General features: G+C 39.3%; 2 protein-coding genes across 2 annotated transcripts in view; one reads left to right on the top strand and one right to left on the bottom strand.

The window, feature by feature from the left end:
* SLC35F3 (solute carrier family 35 member F3) overlaps positions 1-26,695 on the bottom strand; it is a 411,421-nt gene that overhangs the window by 266,761 nt on the left and 117,965 nt on the right. The window lies entirely within an intron of this gene.
* Positions 21,474-21,910, top strand: LOC119619672 (cytochrome c oxidase subunit 7C, mitochondrial). Its single transcript, XM_037986033.2, has one exon. It carries the CDS (start codon positions 21,595-21,597, stop codon positions 21,784-21,786), a length of 192 nt encoding a protein of 63 aa, XP_037841961.1. The 5' UTR covers positions 21,474-21,594; the 3' UTR covers positions 21,787-21,910.

Genomic DNA, 26,695 nt, shown 5'->3' with positions numbered 1-26,695 from the left:
GCTGAGGCAGGAGAATTGCATCAACCTGGGAGATGGAGATTGCAGCGAGCCAAGATCACACCACTGTATTCCAGCCTGGGCAACAGAGTGAGACTCTATCTCAAAAACAAAGAAAGACACAGATATCTGCTCTCATCATTTTCATTCAACATTAGACTGGAGGTTCTAGCCAAGGCAATTGAAACAGAAACAGAAATAAAAGGCATCCAAATTGGAAAGGAAGAAGTAAAACTATCTTTATTCACAGATACATAATCATATACACAGAAAATCCTAAGAAATTCACTAAACAGCTATTAGAATTAATAAAAATGAGTTCAGTAAACTAGCAGGATAAAAAATCAATTGCATTTCTGTATACTTGGGATGACCAGTCTGAAAATGAAATTAAGAAAACAGTTCCATTTACAGTAGCATAAAAATAATAAAATACTGTGGAACAAATTCAACAAATGAAGTGCAAAAGTTACATTCTAAAAACTAAAATGCTGAAAGATATTAAATAAGATTTAAATGAATAAAAAAGGATACCATGTTACTAGATGAGAAAATTTAACATTGTTAAATGGCAATACTTCCCCAAATTAATCTGCCTCGTCAATGCAATTCCTACCAGAATTCTCACTGATGCTTTTATAGAAATCAATACACAGATTCTAAAATTCATATGGAATTACAAAGATCCCTGGATAGCCAAAACAATCTTCAAAAAGAAAAACAAAATAGACGGAGTCACACTTTCTGATTTCAAAGCCTACTTGAAAAAAACAGCAATCAATACATTGGGTGCTGTCACAAGAATAAATATATAGATCAAGAAAATAGAGTTGAGAATTCAGACATAAACCCATACATCTATGGTTAACAGATTTTGACAAGTTGCCAATACCATACAATTGAGAAACAGCAGTCTTTTCAACAAACGGTGCTGGCGCAACTGGGTATCCACACAAAAAAGCATGAGTTGGGCCCTTTCCTCACATCATACACAAAAATTAACTTAAAATGAATCAAAGACCTAAATATAAGGCCTAAGGCTACCAAACCGTTAGAAGAAAACACAAGGGTAAATCTTCATGACCTCAGACTTGGCAATGGATTCTTAGATATGACATCAAAAGCATGAGTAGCAAAAGAAAAAACAAATGAATTGGATGAACCTTGAAAACATTATGCCAAGTCAAGGAAGATGTTCACAAAAGACCACATATTGTATGCTTTTACTTATATGAAATGTCCAGAATTGGCACATCTATAGACAGAAAGTAGATTACTGGTTGCATAGTGCTGGGTGGAGTGGGGAATAGCAAGTAAAACCAGGGGTATGGTATTTCTTTTGAAATTATTAAAGTGTCTAAAATTGACTGTGGTGATAGTTGCACAGATACCATGTACTAACAAACATTGAGTTGTACATATTAAATAGATGAATTGTATGGTATGTGAGTTATACATATAAAACTATTAAAAACATGTTTCAAGATGTAGAAGAAAATTAAAAAATAAATTGATGTCATTATGCTCAAAGACATTTAAGAAATAAACTCTGAGATTAATTGATATTCTATCTTTAAAATAAGAGCATGATTTTATAAAAAAGAAAAAGGACATCTTAGAAAATAAAAACGAATCAATAAAGTGATTGAAGAGTAAATGAAAGGAACACTTCTAGAATCTTGGGCCAAATATAAAGGTAAGAAACCATAAACAAAAGTAAAAGAGACACTCAAATCAATTCAGGAGATTCTGGCTAATGCAGTAACCAAGAAAAATTTAATGAAGACTTAGAAGAACTAGAAAACAAGCTACAAAGTTACAGGACAATATAATTGTCAATATGGTAAATCCAAGAGTTCAGTAAGTTTTCTGAATACAAAAATAAGTATAAACACTCAGAAGCATTTCTGTGAGCTGGTAATATCCAATTATAAAATATTTTAAAAGAAATCATCCACAATAGTAACAAAATCTAAAAGCATCTAAGAAGAAGCCTAGTAAAAGATAAGTAAAATCTCTATCAAATAACAAAATACAAAAATAGTATTAAGGGGTGTATTATCTTGGGCTTCCCTAACAAAATACCACAGACCGAGTAGCCTAAACAATGGAGATGCATTTTCTCACACTTCTGGAGGCGAGAAGTCCTGATCAAGGTGCCAGCAAATTTGGTTGCTGGTGGGAATTCTCTTCCTAGCTTGTAGATGGCTGGCTTCTTGCTGTGTCCTTAAATGATCTTTCCAATGTGCACACACATAGGAGAGGGAGAGAAAGAGAGAAGAGAGAGAGAGAGGAGAGAGGAGATAGAGAGAGAGTGAGAGAGAGCACACTCCCTGGTAACTCTTCTTTAAAGGCCACTAATCCTATTGGATCAGGGCAGCACTCTTATGACATAAATTAACTTTAATTATTTACATATGTATTGGGGTGGGGGGTACAAATATTCAGTCCAGGATATTCCACCCCTAGCTCTTCCAGAATTCATGGCCTTCTCAAATGCAAAATTCCTTCATTTCATCCCAACAACCTCCAAAGTATTAACTAATTTCAGCATCAACTCATCAACTCTAAAGTCTAAAGCCCAAAGTTTCATATAAATATGATCTAAATCAGATATATGTTGCAACTCAAGGTGAAATCATGCTGAGGCAAATTCCTATCCAGTTGTGAACCTGTGGAACAAGTTTATGTGTGTCAAAAATGCAATGAAGAAACAAGCACAGGATAGACATTCCCATTCCAAAAGAGAGAAATAGAAAAGAAGGGAGGGATGATGGGTCCCAAACAAGTTGCGGACCTATCAAGGCAAGTTACATTAAATCTTAAGGCTCAGGAACAATCCTCTTTGGCTCAATGCACTGCCTTCTGAACCCACTGGGCTCTACCTTTACCTTCTGGACCCATTGGGAAATTAGTCCTACCTTTCAGACCCACTGGGGCAGTCGTCCCACCCCTGAAACTATGCCAGGTGGTACCAACCCCAAGCTACTAGGTGGCATTGCTCCCAAGGCTCTAGGGAGCCTTACCTTCAAGGCTCCAGATGGTGTGGCCTGGCCAGTGAAACTGTGGTAGTGGCCCTAGCCTTTGAAAATGAGGTAGAGGCAGTTTTGACCCATGATCCCATGGTGGAAATGGTAGCCCTGATAATCTCTGGCTCATCTTCAGGTCATTCTTCCCTTTACTTGCAGGATGAAGCGTGTTCACAACCAGACAGCTCTACTGTTTAACACTGTCCCTTTTGGTCCAAACTGACAGTGTCTTTGCCAGTATAATCTCATCTCTATCTCTGGCTTCTGCTGAGATGGCTCATTAACATCATGGACAACCTCTTTATGGAGCGATTGTCCAACCACATCTTTGCTTTTCTCTCCAGAATGTTTCCTCATTTTTCATAACATACAAATGCTGAGAAATTTCCAAATTTTTAAGTTCTGGTTTCTTTTTGCTTACCACTTCTTTCAGTTTATCTTTTTCCTCTCACATTTTACTATTAACACTAGGAGAAACTAAGCTGCTCTTTCAACACTTTGTTTAGAAAATTCTTCAGCTAAGTATCCAACTTAGTTGCTTCCAAGTTCTACCCTCCACTAGAACACAATTCAGCCAAGTTCTTTGCCATTTTATAACAAGAATCATCTTCCCTCCAATTTCCCATAACTTGTTCCCCATTTCTGTCTGAGACCACCAGAATGGCTTCTGTTGTCCATACTTATACCAACATTGTGTTCACGATTATTCACTTATTTTCTAAGAAGATGGAGGCTTTCTCTTCAGTTCTCTTCTTACCTTTCTGAGCCCTCACCAGAATCATCATTAACATCCATATTTCTACCAGCAGTGCCTTCATAGTAATCTAATGTTATACTAGCATGGTCCTCAAAACTCCTTCAACCACCCCATCTCCACCAAAATCTACATAAGTCAGAGTTTTCCAGAGTAACAGAGCCTCTGTGTGTGTGTGTGTGTGTGTGTGTGTGTGTGTGTGTATGATTTCTTATAAGAAATTGACTCATATGATTATAGTGGCTGACAAGTCCCAAAATTTTCAGCTGACAAGCTGGAGACCCAGGACAGCTGATGGTATAGTTCTATTATAGTTCAAAGGCCAGTAGGTTCATGACCCAGGAAGAACCAATGATTCAATTTTAATCTGAAGGCAGGAAGAAAGCTGTTATCCCAGCTGAAGCAGTCAGGCAAGAGGAATTCCCTCTTCCTTGTGAAAGGGCCAGCCTTCTTTCTATTCAGGCTTTCAACTGATTGCATGGGGTCCACCCACATTGAATAAAGCAATCTTCTTTACTCAATCTACTATTATTTTACTCAGTCAAATGATAATCTCATCCAAAAGCACACTCAGAGACACACTCAGAATAATGTTTGAGCAAATATCCAGGCACCCTGTGGCCCAGTCAGGTTGACTCATATAATTAACAATCACAAGGGACATAAAAGAGGAACTGAATAAATGGAGAGACATATCATGTTTACATATTAGATAACTCATTATGATACATTTGTTGACTTTTCCCTTGGAAGAATATGAAAAAGTAAGCTATGCTTAATCAAAATCTCAAAAAGGGTTTCTACAAAACTTGACAAGATCACTTTAAAATTAATATAAAAGAACTATGGACAAGTACATTTGACATGACTAAGAAGAAAGCCAAATAGAGGATTTGAGCTGTCAGGGATTGAGACTTATAGTACAGTTAGAGTAACTAAGGTTGTGTGGCACTTAAATACAGGGAGATTCAGTGGATGAAAAAGAAACAAACCTACGTGTATGTGAAGTTCTGAAAACTGACAAGATGCACTGCAGTTGATGAGACTACTTAATACTGAAAAAAAACTAGAATTAGAGGTCTACTTCATATTAGAATTAGAGGTCTACTATCATTACAGACAAATTTCAAGGATTAAAAAACTAAATGCACAAAGGAAATGTTTAAAATTTTCAAAATATGTAGAAGAATATCTTTATAATCTCAGACTACAGAAGTACTTCTTAGACAAGAAGCATGTTGTATATATGAAAAAGTATAAACCATGAGTAAAATTATTCATAAATATTAACTTGCACAAACAAAAAAGACCTCATAAACAAAGTGCAAATAAAACCACAGCAAGGGAGAAGATTTTGCAATGCAGATAATTGACAAAGTATCCAGACTATATAAAGAATTACAAATGAGCAGCAATTTAGCAAAGAGGAGACTTGAATATGAAAATATGGTCACTCTCACTAGTAAGCAGAAAATTACTCAATACAACCATAAAAAGATACCATCCATTTCATAAGCATTAAATTGAAAAAGTATTTAAAATCTTTAATAGCAGGTGTTAGTAAGAATATAGAGTAGTGAGCCTTTAAACACTGCTTACACATTTCTAGAATAAATTTAATTTGGTGTAACATGCTCTTAAAAGCCAAATATGCTCATAACTCTGACCTCACATTTTACTTTGCTGTACACACTCTAGAAAAACTCTGTTATACATGCACAAAGAAAGCTACACAAAATGTTTCCTGCAGTACTGTTTTAAGTAGCAAAATGCAGGAAATAAACTAAATGTCCATCAACAGGTAAAGGATAAACATAGCATATTATTCAGCTACAATGGAGTATTGTAGTTGAATATTAGCATATCTATGTATTAACCTGAATAAATATAATAAATAGTAGTTGAACAAGGATATTGCTAAATGGTAGTCCAGTTCTGTGGCACTAATATAAATTTTGAAAAATACACAAAAATATATAATTTAAATGGATCCACAGATATGCAGTAAAGCACAAAAACATGCATGGAAATGATAAACACACAATTTGCAATAGTAATTCCCCCTGAGGATGAAGAAGGTCACAATTGTATCTGTAATATTCTATTTCTTTAAAAAAAAAAAAAAAAAAAAAAAAAACCTTAAAATGAACATGGTACAATAATAGGTTTTGATTAAGCTAGGTGGTAGATACTTGTGCATGTAATATGTTATTGTGCACTCTTCTTTATATCTTATTCTAGGTATACAGCACGTGGTTACAAGTGCAAGTTCTAGAGCTAGACTGCCTGGTTGAGAATCCTGGTTCTTGCACTTCATAGCTGTGTGACCTTAGGCAAGTTACTTAAGGTTACTGTTCTTCAGTTTCTTCACCTACAAAGCAAGGACTATACAGAGTAATACACCTACTTCAGAGCACTATTGTGAACTTTAAATGATTGCTATAGCTATCATATAGCAAGACCTCCACAAACATTAGCTATAATTATGAGATTTAAACTATATTGAAAATGTTAACTAAGAAACACAAGCTGAAGCACGGTAAATACAATCTGATTCTATTTGTGAAAACTTTATTATAAAAATATACTCCTAAGATAAATATAGGAAACACAAACTGTGAGGTTACACACCTTTTAGTACACGGGTTATGTCAGGAGAGGGAGAGGAGAATGAGTTCTAGAAGGCTGGCAACCAGCATTTCAGCTACAGGAGACACATACAAAACCCCTTCTACTGACAGGTGCTATTTAAATGCTTTACATGTGTTAATTCATTTAACTCTCACAGCAACCTTGAAGAATAGGGAGACTTACTCAAGGCTACTCATGAATAAAGATTTTACAATGCAGATAACTGGGAATAGATTTAATATTCAGAATATATAAAGAATTGCAAATCAGGATTTGAACTTAACCAGTCAACCTCCAGAGACTGAACTCTGACTCTCTAGGTGCCTCCTAAATAAGTAAATGCTTCATTTAGAAAAACACAGGATGACTACCACCCATATGACCAACACAGGATTGGAAATCTTACGAAGAGCTGTGACAAATTTATGATAAATAACCCAACTGAAAAAATGGGCAAAGGGAATGCACAGGAAACGCAGCGATGAGGAAACATTAATGACTAAAAAATGTATTGGTGGTCTACGAAATGTGAATTGAAGCAATAAAAACAAATAATTTTATACCCTTGAAATTGACTACAAATTGAAAATCTGATGATAACAAATGTCAACCCTGTAGAACAGCAGGACTTCTCATACATCTGGTGGATGTGTAAACTGGCAAGGCTACTCTACAGAGCAATTTGGCAATATCAAAGTCAAAGGTACATATTTCTTTCAACGGGACAGTTCTCCACTTAGCTCCCTTTACTACAAAATCTTGAGAGCAGACAAAGACAAGAATACTCTAAAACTTTGTTAGTAACAGGGAAAAACTTTTAAAACTTCAAGTATCAATCTAGCCCATTTTGTGTTGCTATAACAGAATCCCTGAGACTGGGTAATTTACAAAGAAAAGAGGTTTATTTGGTTCACGGTTTGGCAGGCTGGGAAGTTCAAGGGCATGGCACTGACTTGTGGAAAGGGCTTTCCTGCTTGAGCAGGGCATGGAAGAAGGTCAAAGGTGAAGTGGACACATGCAAGGGTGCCAAACACTATCTTGCAGAAACTAATCCATTCCCAAAGGAACTTAAGAGAGTCTCTTGTAGTGACTTGTAGTGAGAACTCACTACTCTGAGAAGTCCACCAAGCCACTCATGAGGGTGGAGCCCCCATGACATAAAAGCTTCCCATTAGGCCCTACCCAGTAAAGGTTCTACCTCTCAACATTGTTACAATGGCAACTAAATTTCAAGTTTTGGGAGAGACACAGCATATGCAAACCATAGCACCATGAGAAAAAGACTAGGAAAAGTATGATATAATATAATTATGTACCTTACAAAAGTGAAAGTAATTTGAGCTCATGTTGCTAGTTTATAAATATAAAAACCGATATTGAGTAAATAAAGCAAATTTCATAATGCTATGTATAGACTAATACAAAATACATAAGAGTTTGAACACCAGCAAAATAATTTTACATAGTTTACAATTACATTTATCTACTGATGTCATAAAACATCATTCTCAAAGGGTCCTGGAGACCTTTTCAGAGATTCTGTGAGGTCAAAAGTAATTTCATAATAATACTAATTTTTTTCCTTTACTCTTATATTCTCATGAGTGTACCAGAGTTTTCCATAGGCTGCATAACATGTAACACCACAACAGTTGAATGTGGAAGCAGATATGAGAATCCTGCTGTCTTTGAGCATGCCAGACATTAAAGAAATTTGCAGAGTGTAAAACAATGCTACTCTTCTTTAACTTTAGAAAATATATTTACTTTTCATAAAAATGTATTATTTATACCAATGTGTAAGTTTAATTTTAAATTAATTAAAGGATGTTTCTAAAATGTCTTAGCCTTTATTTCAAACACTGTAAATAATGATAGTTATAATCAGCATAACAGAAACAATGTTAAGGTCTTGAATAATTTTTAAGAACGTGAAGGGATTCTGAGATTAACATGTTTGACAACTGCTGGTGTAAGAGGATACCTAGGAAAGATGAACATCAAGTGCAGGTCACTCTGAGGAGCAGGAGGAGAGACAAAGTGATGGGGTCTGGAGGTAGGGATGGGGGCTCAAATGTATCTGCAACATATTCTTCTTAAGAAACGGAAAGCAACGTACAAAAAATTTTGCATTTAATACAACTAGATGGTGGTTACATCATACATTTGTACCTTTTGATGTAGTTAATTCATAATAAAAAGAAATAAAGTTATGATAAGCATATTACTTAGACTTATGGAAGTAATTAGCAGAACTACTAATAACCAAAATGGTTTTGAAGTTTTCAATGGGGTGTGAGACTAGAGGTTGGTGAGTGAAGGTGGAAGATGGCTGCTCGACAAAGCAGGCTCTTCCACACCATTTCAGTTGCTACTAGGGGCACCTACTACACTTCATAAAAGTAGGATCTTCAACACAAGGAAAGAAAAAAAGGAAAAGATTACATGCAGTATGCTTAGAACTGTGCAGAACATACAGATGGAAATAAACTCTGGAAGGAAATGAAGTTATAAAAATAATTGTGTCAGCTGGGCGCGGTGGCTCACGCTTGTAATCCCAGCACTTTGGGAGGCCGAGGTGGGTGGATCATGAGGTCAGGAGATCGAGACCATCCTGGCTAACATGGTGAAACCCTGTCTCTACCAAAAATGCAAAAAAATTAGCTGGGCGTGGTGGCGGGCACCTGTAGTCCCAGTTACTCGGGAGGCTGAGGCAGGAGAATGGCGTGAACCTGGGAGGCAGAGCTTGCAGTGAGCCAAGATTGCACCACTGCACTCCAGCCTGGGACACAGAGCAAGACTCCGTCTTAAAATAATAATAATAATAATAATTATGTCAGGATGTTGTGATTACGGAACTTTCTTTCATTCCCATATCTTCTGTGGTTGTATTGCTTACACAGTCTAAAATTATTTTTTAAATTAGCAATGTATCAAAAAAGACAGGTGCATGCTATTTAACTGGTGTTGGAAAAAAAACAAAAGAAAAAAGCATTTCTTTCCTCTTGGGGAAGATATTGATTATGGCTGTCACTTGGATTCTTTTTATTCTTTGGTTTTTTTTCCATCAGTATTTGCCAACCTTTTATATCCTAGAGACTATGATCATAGAGTCTTTTTTAAACTTGAAATTGTAGGAGCCTTTCTTTAGAGACAGAATTAACTTTACTGAATAATATAAATTTGGTACCGTATCATCAGAATGCATTAACCGTACCCCTGTTTCTTTCAGTGCTCTCATACAACTATTCTATATGAAATATTAATTCTGATACAAATGACTTGATAATGATCCACATGGAAGGTCCAATGGACTATTTATTATACTGCTTATTATGTACCATTATTATGTACCATTTCCTCTGACTCTGTCATTGGCTGCTGTTTGCTGGATAGAGAACCCCAAGGCAACTTGACTTCGGAGGAGAGAGGCAGGGAGGCAACTTGACGTCAGGGGAGAGTGACCTGCCTTTACTGTCTAGCAGTAGGAGGAGGATTTACTGGGCAGCTGGCCTACCTCTATGTGCATGGGCCCCACTGAAGCCATAAGGGGGACATGCACATGAATAAAGATGGTGGCATGAGCTCAGAGGGCGTCACCCAGGACTCCTTGCCCTGTGTCACAGAACCACAACAAAAATGATTTCTGATTTGACCTGCCCACCCAGCATCCACTCATCTAAGGATCTACTCAATATGATTGTTGAATACCTACATGCTTTTGCACTGTACTGGGTATTATGCGTGTATAATGGAAACTGCCTCCATAAAAATCACAGGTGTAATAGAATATAATCTCATTCACCTTCAAGTAAGTTGTGATGCAGTTCTGCTTTGCAAACAGAATCTTTGCTATAAAATGTGTAAGTGATTAGAAGAGTATTTGCAAGAACAATTACAAAACATGCTGTGGTTACGCTATTTTCTTTTAAATCTGCCACAGGTCTGTGTGAGTGTGAATGCATGTAAACTGATACAGGCAGCCATACCAGATGGATACCTGGATGTATGCTCTCAAACCTCATTTTTTCTTCCTGGACACAACTTCCTTTGCAGTTAGATTGGGTGCACGTGACTGGATTCTGGTCAGTGAATGTGGGTGGCAATGATGTATATCAGTTTCAGGTCTAGAAAGAAATACCTCCGTAGTCCTTTTCTCCCTTCCTGGAGATCACAGTGACTATGTACAGAAGGTAGATGTAGTACAAGAAGAATAATCATGGATTCCTGAGTCACCACTTGTAGGAGAAAGACCCAGCAGACGAGTGGTCTCACATCACACAGCGACAGGAGTGAGAAACAAACATTTAATGTGTTAAGCCATTGAGAATTTGAGGTTATTTATTACAATAGTATTGTTAATTTATCCTGTGTTTCACAATTAACTGTAGAAGCAGATTAGCCCTTTGAGTAATGATGTTGATGAAACCATTACCAAAGGACATTTTACGTGACTGTGCTGCTAAGAAAGTTAAAAATGAATATACCTCTGCAAAGATAGCACATGTGTTTCTACCCGTGGAAGGTCATTCATAGGATAAAAGGTCTTACATTCAGCCAACTCTCCTGCAGGACCCTGCGAATGATCCATAGCATTACTCATCTGTTCACGGCTGCAGAGTCTGGTTGAATTAATAACTTGGGTGCCTTCTATGTGGCAGGCCCAGACATATTTCTCTTGAATCTTTTTTCAGACAGATCCCAGAATAAAGTGGGTGCCCCAAATTTTCCTAGGATGCTGGAGCCTCCTTAGGTCCTCTTAGTTGTTAACTACTTTGTAACTCTCTCCTACTCCATCCTCAAGAGGCATCAAAGGCCAGAGTGCCTATGCAGCCTTGTCATCCAGGCAAGAGCCCGGACCATAATCATGAGGCTCTTTGGTTTCATCCATGACGGGCAGCAGTTGATGCAGCTAACCCACAAAGGAAAGTCTCAAAGCCAGATGCTCCTTGTGTCAGTGTGGATGCTTGTGTGGGTCTACCATACTTCCTTCTGCTAAATCATACCTTCTGAATGATAGAATCAGGAGACAGAGAAACTCTAGGCAGGCAGGGGCAGGTCCCTGGTGAAGCCCGGTCTTCAAGTCAAAAAGCCTGAAACCTGTGGCCCAAAGCGAGAACTTCTATCACTATTTGCCCTCTCTCTCCTGATAGGTTCTTCTGAATAATGTGTTTTTATACATCAAATGTTGCCCACCCTGCCCCCGCATTCTGTGCCTATAAAGACCCCAGATTCAGCCGGTAGAGGAGAGAAGTGGCTGGGTGTCAGAGAGAGGAAACTTGACTTCAGAGACAATGGCTGGACATTGGAGAGAGGCAACTTGACTTCAGGGGAGAGTGACCTGACTTTACTGTCCCCTTTCCAGCTGCCCTCTCCACTGAGAGCCACTTCCATCACTCAATAAAATTCTCCACATTCACTGTTACTCAATTCATCCATGTGATCTCATTCTTCTTGGGCACCGGACAAGAATTTGGGACTCACCAAGTGCTGGTACCCAAAAAGGCTGTCAAACTGGTCCTTTGCCCTCACTGGTGGATGTCTCAGTGCCTCTGCCTCTCCATACTTGTTTCATCTGGGAGCTGTTCCCTCCCTGCACTTTCTCATTCAGTAATTTCTACTAAGCAATGAGTACAGCTCAGTGAAGCCTCCCTCACCTTCCATGGGAGGTATTAAAACTTCTTCCTCAGGACTTCCATAACACTTGGTTCATACCCTATTTTAGTGTTTAAAAGCTTGTACTTCTATGTTTTGGTTTAGAAGCCTATCTTCCCAACCAGATGATGGCCTTCTTAGGGGCAACTTCTTTGAATGACTTCATTCTTTGACTTCGAGGATACTCTGCTGTCTGCATTTTCTATCACCATCTGCTCCTTTCATTCCCCTTTGTGGGCTTTGCTGTGCCCCAGGACTCATTCATTTAGCCTCCTCTCTTTTCTCTCTAAACTCACTCTGCAGATGATTTCTTCCTGTTTAGAGCTTTGCATACCTTTTAAAAACTGATGACTCTCAAATGTGTAGCTCCGGTACAAACTTCTTCCCTTAACTCTAGGCTCCAAAATTCACGATATCCATCCATCTCCACTCAGATGTCTATTAGGCATCTCAGAATGAAAACAGAACTCCATTTCTCCATGTTTTCCTCACAGCTTGCTCCTTCTGTAATCTTCCTCATCTCAGGATTGAAATTTTCCTTTTCGATTTTCCCAGTCCAGAAGCCTACGCTAGTCTTTCATATGCCACTTCCAATCCAGAAGCAAATCCTATGGGTGTTATCTGCAGTGATGTCTGGAATCTAACCACTCCTCACCATCTCTTATTTGGACACCATATCAACCTCAAAATGGACTCCAGAGGGCAGCCAGAATGATCCTTTTAAAATGCAAATTTGGCTTGTCAGTTCCCTACTTGACCCCTTCAATGGTTTCCCACTTCATTTTGAATAAAACACACAGTCTGACTCTTGGTCTACACCTTTGCGTGAGCTCTGTGCCTTCACCCTTACTACTCTTACCAGGCAAAGGGGCCTCCTTCTTGTTCCTCAAATAGGCCAAGCACACTCCTGTTCCAGGACTTCTGCACCTGAAGTTGCCCATGTTTGGAAAGTTTTTAGCAGATAACATGCCTAACCAATTTACATGCCACATTCAAGTCTGGTCAAATGTCACTTCATCAGAGAGGAATTCCTGAGCATCCTTCTAAAATAGCATGCTCCCGCATGGCTACCTAGCTTTACTATTTTTTTCCATACCTACCTGACATTCTATTATCCATCCACTTATTTAGTTGCTTGGAATGTAATCTATATAAATGCAAGCTCACTAGATTGTAACCTCCATGAAGTAGGGCTATTTTCTGTTTTGTTCACTGTACCTCTTGTGAATAGAATAGTGATATAGTTTAGACATTTGTCCTCTCCAAATCTCATGTTAAAATGTGATACCAATGTTGGAAGTGGGGCCTGGTGGCAGGTGTTCGGGTCATGGGGGCGGATCCCTCATGAATAACTTTGTGCCATTCTCGCGACAATGAGTGAGTAGTTTTTGCTTTATTAGCTCCTGCAAGAACTGATTGCTAAAAGCAGCCTGGTACCTCCCTCCCCTCTCTCTCTTGCTTCCTTCCTATTACCATGTGATGCCTGCTCCCCTCCACCTTCCACCACAATTGGAAGCTTCCTGAGGTCCTTACCATAAGCAGATGCTGGCACCATGCCTCATTTTATGTACAACCTGCAGAATTGTGAACCAAATAAATCTATTTTGTTAGTAAATGATCCAGCCTCAGGTATTCCTTTATAGTAACACAAAACAGACTAGGACAAATAGTATTTAACATCGAGTAGGCTTACTATAAATATTTGTGAAGTTAATGATTCCTTAGACCCTAAACCATTTTCTGTAGATTGTGTCCAAGAGACGTTTGATTAATACAAGTTTTTGTACATTGGAAAACTACTTACTTATCATAAATGACTTGGTTGATCTGAAGAAACTAAATCTTAGACCCAGCAGTGGGGAAAACTGAGAACTAAACTAATTATACTATAGAATCCCAAGAAGGCTCATAAATTAATGGCAGTGAATACCTTTGGAAGTGAGGGCAAATGAGGTGGAACTAAAATAAAGAAGCATTGGTGGAAAGTCTGTTTACCGAGAAGTTACACCCTCCAACTTCCTCTATTCCCAGCAATAAGATTACTGTCCCTCCTAACACTGACAAAAGACTAGAGCTGAATAGTCACAAAAAGATAAAACAGGATCTCTGGAATAGTGGACACATGTCAAAATTGAAGATGGGAATGCCACAGATAAAATAGGGAATTAATTACATGAACACCTGCCAGATGCTGATACTATAGCTCTCCTCCCTCTCAGCTCCCAGGAGGCTGTCAGGCCACTGCTCTCCATGAGGGAGACTGGAAGAGTCTTATCTTGGAAACCTGAAAGACCAAGAAAAAAGATCCAAAGATACGTACACTAATATTCCTCAATTAAATAGCCCAACTAAGCTGGGCATGGTGGCTCATGCCTGTAATCCCAGTGACTTGGGAGGCTGAGCTGGGAGGATTGCTTGAGCCCAAGAATTCAAGGCAAGTCTGGGCAATATAGGAGATCCTGTCTCTAAAAACAAATAAACAAAAATTAGCTGGGCACGGTAGTGCACACCTGTAGTCCCAGCTACTTGAGAGGCGGAGGGTGGAGGATTGCTTGAGGTAGCAATGAGCTATGATCGCGCCACTGCACTCCAGCCTGGGTGACAGAGTGAGATCCCACCTCTAAAACCAAATGAACAAACAAAAAAACCCCCAACTAGGTAACCCTAGAGTTAAACTCAAAGTCATCCATTCTAACCCATGAGCTCAGAGCTTCCCATCAACTTAATAGTGCCCTGCTCATACGCATAAGCGGACAGCCGAGGCTCACTGGAAGTCTCTATTTATTCTTCAACTTGAAATACAGGAGCTGAAACAAACAGAAAAAACAACCACTTTGGTGGAAACAGACTCTTCAAGGAGAATAAAGTTCAAAAGATCTGTTATGTGTTCAAAGAGATAAGAGAAAATATTGCATCCACAAAATGAGGATAGAATGTTAAATTTAAAAAATTGGCAAACAAAAAAGAGCTCAGGTAATTAAACATATAAAACAAAAATTTATAACTCAGTGGAAGGTTTGGAAAACAAATCTAAGGAGCTTAGAGAGTGGAGTAAGAGCACAAAGAGATAGGAAACAGAAGAGAAAAGCAAAGATAATTAGAGGGCTAGGGCCAGACCATGAAACTCAGCATGCACATAATACACAGTTTAGAAAAGAGAGATGGAAGGAAACAAATTATTTATAATACAACTCAAGAAGATTTACTAAAACTGAAACACCTGAGTTTCTGAGTGCTCTAATAGATGAAAACAAACCCACGTTAAGGCATATAATTCTGAAATTACAAAAGCTACTGCATGCTTCCAGGGAAGATTTTTTTAAAAGGTATTTTCAAAGGTCAGGAATTAATTTGGCTTCTGACTTCTAAATAATGATTTCGGATGTTAAAGGACACAAAAGCAAGAACTTTAAAATTCTCTAGGATCATTATTTTCAAATCTAGCCAAATTAAGTATAAAAATAGATTAAAGAAAGGTTCAGATGTGCAAGGTCTCAAAACATTTACTTCCATGCCCCCTTTCTCTGCATGCTCCTAGATGATGTGTTCTACCAAATAAGGGAATAATCCCAGAAAGAAAGATATAAGATGCAGGGATCAGAAGGCAGGGAGTGAATACCCAGAATGAGATGCCAGGATGACAGCTGCGCATTAGGTATAGTGGGAAAACTCTGGAAAAGATTTACCTGAGAAGACAAATTTTTTGGAATGTTTATGTGGCCTAAATTCTCGAGTAAAATTTAAAAAAAACTGGTGCAGAGTTTGGAGTTGAATTTATGATAGGGTCATAGAAAACCAAGCAAACAAAAAACACAATAATTAATTTTATGGAGAATTAAAAGGTTGCTCATGATGTAAGTTATTAAAAGCCATCTATGGATGGGCGCAGTGGCTCACACCTGTAATCCCAGCAGTTTGGGAAGCCAAGGTAGGTGGATCACTTGAGGCTAGGAATTCGAGACTAGCCTGGCCAACATGGCGAAACCCCATCTCTACCAAAAATACAAAAAAATTAATTGGGTGTGGTGGCACATGCCTGTAATCCCAGCTACTTGAGGCAAGAATCCGGAAGGCGGAGGTTGCAGTGAGCTGAGATCATGCCACTGCACTCCAGCCTGGGCAACACAGCATGACTCTGTCTCAAAAAATGAATGAATGAATGAATGAATGAATGAATAAATAAATAAATAAAAACAAAAGCCATCTACAACAAACGCACAGCCAACTTTATACTGAACGGGGAAAAGTCGAAAGTATTCCACCTGAGAAATGGAACAAGACAAGGATGCCCACTTTTACCACTCTTATTCAACATAGTACTGGAAGTCCTAGCCGGAACAATCAGACAAAAGAAATAAATAAAGGGCATCCAAATTGGTAAAGAGGAAGTCAAATTGTTGCTGTTCACTGATGATATGATTGTATAACCTAAAGACTCATCCAAAAAGCTCCTAAATCTGATAAATGAATTCAGTAAAGTTTCAGAAGACAAATCAATGTACACAAATCAGTAGCACTGCTAAACATCAACAGCGACCAAGCTGAGAATCAAATCAAGAACTCAACCCCTTTTATTATAGCTGCAAAAAACATAAAATACTTAGGAATATACCTAACCAAGGTGGTGAAAGATGTCCCCAACGAAAACTATAAAACACTGCTGAAAGAAATCATAGACAACAAAAACAAATGGAAGAACATTCCATGTTTATGACTGGACAGACTCAATATTGTGAAAATTACCACACTGCCAGAAGCAATCTACAAATTCAATGCAATTCCCATCAAAACACCATTGTCATTCTTCACAGAACTAGAAAAAGACAATCCTAAAATTCATATGGAACCAAAAAGGTGTCCACATAGCCAAAGCAAGACTAAGCAAAAAGAACAAATTTGGAGGCATCACATTACCCGACTTCAAACTACTATAAGGCTACTACAGTCACTGAAACAGCATGCTACTGGTATAAAAATAGGCACATAGACCAATGAAACAGCATAGAGAATCTGGAAATAAAGCCAAGTACTGACAGCCAACTGATCTTCGACAAAGCAAACAAAAACACCGAGTGGAGAAAGATACCCTATTCAACAAATGGTGCTGGAATAATTGGCAAGCCACATGTAGAAGAATGAAACTGGATTTTCATCTCTCACTATGCAAAAGTCAACACAAGATGGATCAAAGACTTAAATCTAAGACCTAAAACTATAAAAATTCTAGAAGATAACGACGTTGCAAAAACCCTTCTAGACATTGGCTTAGGCAAAGAATTCATTACCAGGAATCCTAAAGCAAATGCAACAAAAACAGATACATAGATGGGACTTAATTAAACTAAAAAGCTTCTGCACGGCAAAAGAAATAATCAGCAGAGGAAACAGACAACCCACAGCGTGGGAGAAAATCTTCACAAACTATGCATCTGACAAAGAACTTATATCCAGCATCTACAAGGAACTCAAACAAATTGCAAGAAGAAAACAAAAATCCCCTCAAAAAGTGGGCTAAGGACATGCATAGACAATTTGCAAAAGAAGATATACAAATGGCCAACAAACATAAGGGAAAATGCTCAACATCACTAATTATCAGGGAAGTGCAAATCAAAGCCACAATGGGATATCATCTTACTCCTGCAAGAATGACCATAATTAAAAAAAAAACATGTTGGCATGAATATGGTGAAAAGGGAACACTTTTACACTGTTCATGGGAATATAAACTAGTATAACTACTATGGAAAACTGTATGGGGATTCCTTAAAGAAATAAAAGTCGATCTACCATTCGATCCAGCAATCCCACTACTGGGTATCTACTCAGAGGAAAAGAAGTCATTATATGAAAAAAGACACTTGCACGCACATGTTTATAGAAGCACAACTTGCAACTGCAAAAATATGGAACAAATGCCCATGAATCAATGAGTGGATAAAGAAAATGTGGTATACACACACCATGGAATATTCCACCACAAAAAATACTCAGCCACAAAAAGGAATGAAATAATGGCATTTGCAGCAACTTGGATGGAATTGGAGACCATTATTCAAGTGAAGTAACCTAGGAATGGAAAACCAAACATTGTATATTCTCACTTGTAATTGGGAGCTAATCTATGAAGACATAAAGGCATAAGAATAATACGATGGACTTTGGAGATCGGGGGGAAGTATGGGAAGGAGGTGAGGAATAAAACTGTATTCTGTGTACACTGCTTGGGTGATGGGTGCACCAAAATCTGAGATCACCACTAAAGAACTTATTCATGTAACCAAACACCAACTGCTCCCCAAAAACCTACTGACATTTTTTAAAAAGAAAAAAATATATAAAAAGAATCTAAGAAAATGATGAAAGGTTGCTCATGAAAGAATAGCAATAATAATTTACCACAAGTTCTATGGTGAATTGGATTTATAATAATATAAACATGATAAGTATATTCAAAAATAATGATATAAATGAACTGGAGACTAGATGGCTGCAAAGGGTGCTTGGGGATCATATGAACACAGAGGGAAAAGATAGCTCAACTCTTATTTTTTATGGTACAAAGTCGATAGAGAATGCCGACAGCAGAACAATCAGGAAGTATCAATGCAAACATGCTATTTAGAAATATGGAATTAAACACCAACGAGGTCAACTGAAAAACTAAAACAAGTTGCCTTCAGGGATGGAAACATGGATTTGTGGGGAGGGGTGCAGTGGGCTGTTGTTTTTGTCTACATATCTTATAAAACTATTTGATTCATGTATTTGTCCATGATACACAAATTTTAAGAAACAAGGAAATGGTTCCAGGCTGTGTCTAGACAGTGTTGGCAAAGATAATGTTTGGTGTTCAATGTGGGTCTAGGAGTTAAGAAATGTACCCTGAATAACAGGCAGGAGACCTCGAAATGGACATAATTGTGACAAAAGCCATTTTCAGGATATGACTAGTGTAGAATCTACAGGTCAAAGAAGAGGAGTTGGGCTGGGGGCAGTGGCTCGCACCTGTAATACCAATGAGTTGGGAGGCCAAGGCAGGGGGGTGGCTTGAGGCCAGGAGTTTGAGGTTGCAGTGAGCTATGATCATGCCACTGCACTCCAGCCTGGGTGACAGAGTGAGGCCTTGTCCCCCCAACCCCCACCCCCCCAAAAAAGGAGTCACACTCAGAATATGGCAAATGGATTATCTTGGAAAGAGCAGGAATGTTAGTGTTGGAGCAATACAAGGCTCATTATGGCAGCTGGTGGCTGTGACTCTGCCAAGTTACCATTCTATGGTGTCAGTGGCCATGTGCTCCTTCACTGATACCCAGTCTGGAATTGAAAACGAGGTCCAACAGGCGTAGAGGGGACCAGGTCCTTTCTGAGTTCACACCTGGGTGATAGGGTCTAGGGCTGACTTATCATCTCCAAAGAAACAATGAAACCCACGATATGGTCCTTTGAACACAGTGGGTTTTTGCTGAATGACTGAGAACATGAGTGGAATCCTGTTGGAAAGACCATCTGCACACAGAAAGTGGGTGGGCTTGTCAGAAACAGCTCATCTGGAGCAAGAGAGGGGACTGGCACAAGAAGCGACATGGCTGTGGATCTTTCAGGTGCAAATGGTGTAAATTCCCAGCAAACTCTTGTATACATTTTGACTTTTCTTCTCTCTTCCTGCCTCCACTGACATGAATGACGGTAACAGGCTGAGAAAGCAACAACCCTGATTTAATCCATTTCCCTCCATGTAAGCAGAAAACTGGCAGAGTAATAAGATTTCATCTGCCTTGTTCTCCATTTGAGCTGAGACCTAAAAGTGGCAAAGACTTCACAAGCAATGTCGATTAGGAGAGTAACTGTTAGAATCATCTTTTCTCTTGGTTTATCCCAATCTTCCCTCTTGAAATACAAGAAATCTATGGATTGATACATGATGTTACAGGTGTTATAACTATATAGTGCCATGTGAATTCACATCATGTTGATATATTAGATGATATACAAAAACAGTTGTTTTTGTAGGTCAAAAAGTAGTCAAATGTCAGCAATTTCATACCTAATCTCCTCCTATTTTTGTTCCTGCCCTCTAAGTTAGGTATTTAATCCTGTATAATAGATGAATGAGTCTCAGAGGAGTTAACGCTTTGTAACTGTGCTTTCTCAGGGGAATGCAAACTAATCAACTGGCCCTAATCAATGAAAAGAGTTTTGAATATTCAGAGTTGACCCAGAAGCAGTGAGCCCTTCTCCTACTCTCTGGTACTGGGGTCTCTAGTTAGACTCAGAGCCAGGATAGTTGTCTGTACTGAAAGAGCTGTGGGGACCTGTGGGCATATTCTTCTTCTCTGGTGATCTCTAATGATGCCATAAATCCCCGGCAAAAAGGTTCATTGTTCCTCTAGATCCAAACTAACAGTGAGCAGCACAGACAGTGCTGTGGAAGGCTAATCCATAGGATGCAGCCAAGTGGTGGCCATAGGTGGGAGTGGAAGGGTCACAGTTTCTGTGGGAAACTGGGTTTGGTTATACTAAACAAGCATAATAATTTTCGTGAAAGATAATATTGGGAATAATGTATTCTGTCTGGGTGAATCATATTTCAGAAGAAAAATGATTATTAGAGCTGAGTGCTACATTTAATTGTACATATTTGAGTTATTGAATATAATTTGAACATTATTTGAATATTATTAGTCTTTAGGAACCTAACATCTCTTTGGCCAAGAAGTGTGGCAGAAAAACTAATTCTGAGACAATGGAAGAAAGAGATACAAGAAGAAATTCTGTATAGAACCAAATCTTCATTTTTTAAACTTTTAATTATTATTATTATTTGAGACAGAGTCTCTCTCTATTGCCCAGGCTGGAGCGCCGTGGCATGATCATGGCTCACAGCAGTCTTGACCTCCTGGGTTCAAGCGATCCTCCTGCCTCCGCTTCTCAAGTAGCCAGGACCATAGGCATGTGCTACATGTTCAGCCCAGAAGTGAAACTTTTAAAGAGTGTACAAGACAGGGAAACAGTTGGGAAAGGGTGGAAAATAGGAAGGAACCAAGGACTTTTTCTTTTCAGATTGGTCTCCATTGCTGCATTCTTTCCGTTAAAATAAAGGAATGTGGGTTCCTTCTGTCTGTAAATGTAGTCTCCTCAAACCACATGTAGCTTCTGGAAAGCCAGTATCACGGTTCTAGGGCACCTGGATTTAGAGCAGTTGCTTCAGGGGAGATGAACCATATGTCTCCACCTGCCACATCCAAATGCCAGGTGAGACCTGCCACCATGGACTGCTCCTCAGTAGCAAGATCCTTCAACACTTTGCAGAGGCCTTTCGCGGTTCTGTGTCTCACAGCCTGTGCCATCTGCTGGAATGCTCCTCCATTTGATGAATTCCTTTAGCTGCCAATTTAATAATCACCTTTCCTCCCTTTCGGTCCTTGAGCACGGGAGAACAAGGTCGTGAAAACAAGGTCTTGGTGAGGTGCCGCCATTTCATCCGTCCTCGGTCTCTGCGCCTTTCGCAGAGCTTCCAGCAGCGCTATGTTGGGCCACAGCATCCGGAGGTTCACAACCTCTGTGGTCCGTAGGAGCCACTATGAGGAGGGCCCTGGGAAGAATTTGCCATTTTCAGTGGAAAACAAGTGGGCGTTGCTAGTTAAGATGTGTTTGTACTTTGGATCTGCATTTGCTGCACCCTTCCTTATAGTAAGACACCAACTGCTTAAACAATAAGGATGTTTCAGTTCGTCCATTTACCAGATATGAAGAGCATTTTAAGAGATACAGCCTCTGGAAATGGATCAAACTCTAACTCATGGCATGCTAGATATATTTGTCAATAAACTTATGACATGAATGCTTAATTCCTCTTTTTTGAAATAGGGAATGTAATACTTGGCCATTTGCCTACTTTATTGGGTAACATTCCAGTATTACTCTGAGATTTAGCTTATTTAATGGTGTTAAACTGAGGTTATATTAAATTTTTGATTCCCAGGTCAGGATTTTGTTGGTAATTTATGCAATAAAAGGGAAATACAAATCAAAAAAAAAAAAAAAAAATCACCTTTCCTGATTCCACTCCCAGCCACAAGACCCAGTGTCTACATCATCTCTCTGTTGCTTCTCCCCCAGAGGCTGGGTCTATTTATTGCCTATCTGTTTCTCCTGTAGATGAAGAGCCCTGGAGTCTGGTTTCTTAATCAATGTTATCATCCAGCCCCAAGCTCACTGGGCAGAAAACGACTGATGTTTTTCGAATGAAAGAAACAGAAAGAATTTGTCAAAATGTTATTTATAAGTAAATTTTCAGGAGCAATATATCATAAAAAGTAAGATGCTTCCAATATTTCCATTTAAGTCTCTCATGCCTGAGTTCATTCAAGTTTTACCTGGGTCTTCAGCTCCCCATGGAAATCGTCGTGCTTGGTTCTAGACATTTCCTCTCTCACCCTCTACAGCAGCTTATCCAAACCATCGCCATACTACTTAAGCTCCTGATTCCAGCCTGCCCACCTCTCTCTCAGCAAACTCCTCCCACCTGAGAGGAAATTGAGGCGACCTGGTATGAATCTGCAGACACTGTTATAGGAAGAGACACCACTTTCTACACCTGTAGTCTGAATCCCACCTCCTGTAGCTTTGCCAGTTACCTCTCTTCTCTGCAGAGAATCTCTCTTGCTCTGTATTAGTATTGTGTTTCTTTCTCTTCAATGCATAAACATTCTCAAGACTTTTTTTCTTAAAACAAAATCCCAGTCCTTCGGTGATGGTATGGACAGGCGAGCTATGCTTGCCCCAGTCTCCAGCCTACCTTCATAGGACACCAGGACAGCAAACATCTTCTTTCACCCAGTCCTTGGGTCTCTTCCAACAGGGATGCTGGTGAGTAGATGTGGGAGGCCATGCGGGCATTCAGGTGCTCATCACCAACTGGGCCACAGCCCAGGAGCACAACAGCACGCAGAAACTCTCTTAACCTCACAGGCTCAAATCCATGAAACATTTCCCAACTTTACCCCAGATCATCACGTAATGGTAGAGCTACTTAGACCACACAGTGGCTCTGCCTGTAATTACAACTTACTTCACCGGTTTTATCTCAGGATCAGAGGCTGGATGGGGGGGCACAGCCAGTGCAAACAGAGGTGGAAGACGGACCCTGGAGCCTTGGCCAACACTTTCTGCTTGCAGGTCTCAGGATTCCTACCATGTTCCTTCCAGCACTAACTTTTGCAGTCAGAAGAACACACTCCAGTCTACAGGTCGGCCTGCTTTCTCTCCTCTCCATGGCTTTTTCCACAAGATCTAGCTGGCCTGTATAGTTTCACCAGAATTTATTAACTTAATTCCTTCTACTTACTGACCAAATTTGATACGTTACTCCTGTGCAATCGATTCCCCTCCTGAATTTCCCCTTTGATCAATACTGCTTACTCAACATGGTTGCCATCACCAGCTGAAATTACCTCACTTTTACACGGGCTTATTCCTTTATCACTTGTCTCCCTCCTCAGAATGAAAGCTCTGAGAGTGGGGAAATGGTCCATTGTATTCCCTGCTAAACACCCAGTGCTGAATTGGGACAGACTTCCAGTGAATTTTTACTAAATGAATGAACATACAGAATAAACAAACAAATGACCCTCTCTTCATCCAAACAACTGGTCACCAACTTTTATCAATTTTGTTTTCTTACTATCATTCACATCTGCTCCTTTCTTTCTACTATCTATGGCCAGTTTAGGCCCTTGTTTTTGTCTTGCTGAGATCAGAGAACAGCCTTCTAGCCTAACTATTGCGAGTCTAATACCCTGCTCTCCATTCTTTAAACCACTACCGAATGAACTGAAATTGAAAGCTAATCGCTATGGTTTGAATGTGTGTCCCCTTCAAAACTCAAGTTGAAACTTAATCCCCAGGCAGTTTTCCTCAGCTGTGGGTGGTAGCCGCTACCAGGTTTCAGCTTCCAGTCTGTGGATGGTGAGGTGGCATGGACAGCGGCCCTGGTGCCCCACACTCCACTGCCTGCAAGCTGCCTGCCTGTCTGCCGTGCCCCAAGTCCGCAGCTTCCCATCTCAACACGCAGCTGCCACTGCCCGCTGTGGCCCAGTGAGCAACCCAGATGCAGGCCATCAAGTGTGTGGAGGTGGGAGACAGAGTTGCAGGTAAAACTTGCCTACTGACTGGTTATACAACCAATGCATTTCCTGGAGACTATATCCCTACTGTCTTTGACAACTGTTCTGCCAATGTTATGGTAGTTGGAAAATCAGTGTATCTGGACTTATGGAATACAACTAGACAAGAAACTATGCCCCCTATCCAATCTGCACACAGATGTGCTCTTAATTTGCTTTTCCCTTGTGAGTCCCATGTCGTTTGAAACTGCTGGTGCAAAGTGGTATCCTGCAGTGTGGTACCACTACTTTCCACACACTCTTGTCATCCCTGTGGGAACTGAACTTGATGTTAGGGAGCCTTTGTACACTTTGCTGAGAAAATGGTGACACCTTCATACTCAATGCCAAGTTTTTGCTACAGATTTAATTTTCACATAAAACTATTTTGAACCAAGCAGTAATTTTAAGGTGCAAATTTTTTTTTTAGACAAGGTCTTGCTCTGTTGCCCAGGCTGGGCTTGAACTCCTGGTCTCAAGTGATCCTCTCACCTTGGCCTCCCAGAATGTGGGGATTATAGGTGTAAGCCACCACACCTGGCCAACAAGCCTTCTTAAACCCTTATTTTTCAAAGTTCCTATTCTTGTTTAGATTAAGAGTTGCCAACCTACCTTCTGAACTAAATTGTGTTGTTGTGCTAAGAACACTAAGCACTAAATGGTGTAAAGGCCCGTGTCCTAAAAAGACTGCAGCTTCTGAAGTTAGGAAATGCAGACACTTTCCAAGTAGTTTTCAGATATGTAAAGCAGAACAGCTTCCTTAACAAAACATTGCCATCTAACACACCAGTCATTTATCAACCTTTGTTCATTAGAGAACTATAAAAAACTATTCTAAAATTCATACTGAACCAAAAAGAGCCCAAATAGCCAAAGCAATTCTATGAGCATTTTTTCATATATTTGTTGGCCACATGTATTTCTTCTTTTGGGAAGTGTCTGTTCTCATCCTTTACCTATTTTTTAATGGGATTATTTGGGTTTTGCTTGTTGATTTGTTTAAGTTTCTGATAGATTCTGGATGTTAGACCTTTGTCGGATGCCGTTTGCAAATATTTTCTCCCATTCTGTAGGTTGTCTGTTTATTTGGCCCAAATAGCCAAAGAAGCATCACACTACCCTACTTAAAACTATACTGAAAGGCTACCAAAAACCAAAACAGCATGGTACTGGTACAAAAATAGACACATAGACCAATTACAGAATAGAGAGCCCAGAAATTAAGCCCCACACCTACAACCATCTGATCTTCATTAAAGTCAACAATAAATAATGGGGAAAGGGCTCCCTATTCAATAAATGATGCTGGGATAACTGGCTGTCCATATGCAAAAGAATGAAAGTGGACCACTACCTTTCACCTAACATTAACTCAAGATTAATTAACGACTTAAATGTAAGACCTAAAACTATAAAAATCCTAGAAGAAAACCCGGGAACTACCATTCTGGACATCATTAAGTTCCCAAAAGCAACAAAACAAAAATTGACAAGTGGGAACTAATTAGACCAAAGAGCTTCTGCACAGCAAAAGAAACTATCAACAGAGTAAACAGACAACCTACAGAATGGGAGAAAATACTTGCAAACGGCATCCGACAAAGGTCTAACATCCAGAATCTATCAGAAACTTAAATCAACAAGCAAAACCCAAATAATCCCATTAAAAAACAGGCAAAGGATGAGAACAGACACTTCCCAAAAGAAGACATACCCGTGGCCAACAAATATATGAAAAATGCTCAACATCACTAATCATTAGAGCAATGCAAACCAAAACTACAATGAGATACCATCTCAAACCAGTCAGAATGGGTTTTATTAAAAAGTCAAAAAAAGACATTGGTGAGCTTGCCAAGGAAAGGGTATGCTTATACACTGATGATGAAAATGTAAACTAGTTCAGTCACTGTGGGAAGCAGTTTGGAGATTTCTCAAAGAATTTAAAACAGAATTACCATTCAACCTAGTAATCCCATTACTGGGTATATACCCAAAGGAAAATAAATTGTTCTACCAAAAGGACACATGCACTTATAAGTTCACTGCAGCACTATTTACAGTAACAAAGACATGGAATCAACCTAGATGCCCATCAGTGGTGGACTGGATAAAGAAAATGTGGTACACAAATACCATGGAATACTACACAGCCATAAAAAAGAACAAAATCACGTATTTTGCACCAACATGAATGTGATCAGAGGCCATTATTCTCAGTGAATTAATTCAGGAACAGAAAATCGAATACCACATGTTTGCCTTATAACAGGGAGCTAAAAATTGAGTATACATGATCATAAAGATGGCAACAATAGACACTGGGGACTACAAGAAGAGGGAGGGTGGGATGGGGTGAGGGTTAGAAAATTACCTATCAGGTACTATGCTCACTACCTGGGTAATGGAATCATTTGTACAACAAACCTCAATGACACTCAATTTACCCATGTAACAAACCT

Source organism: Chlorocebus sabaeus, chromosome 25, assembly GCF_047675955.1.
Source record: "Chlorocebus sabaeus isolate Y175 chromosome 25, mChlSab1.0.hap1, whole genome shotgun sequence".
NCBI lineage: Eukaryota > Metazoa > Chordata > Mammalia > Primates > Cercopithecidae > Chlorocebus > Chlorocebus sabaeus.
This window is presented reverse-complemented; position numbering and strand designations above follow the sequence as displayed.

Bases quoted from the DNA above. Each gene is read 5' to 3' on its own strand.
- LOC119619672 (XM_037986033.2), top strand. From the start codon at position 21,595: ATGTTGGGCCACAGCATCCGGAGGTTCACAACCTCTGTGGTCCGTAGG.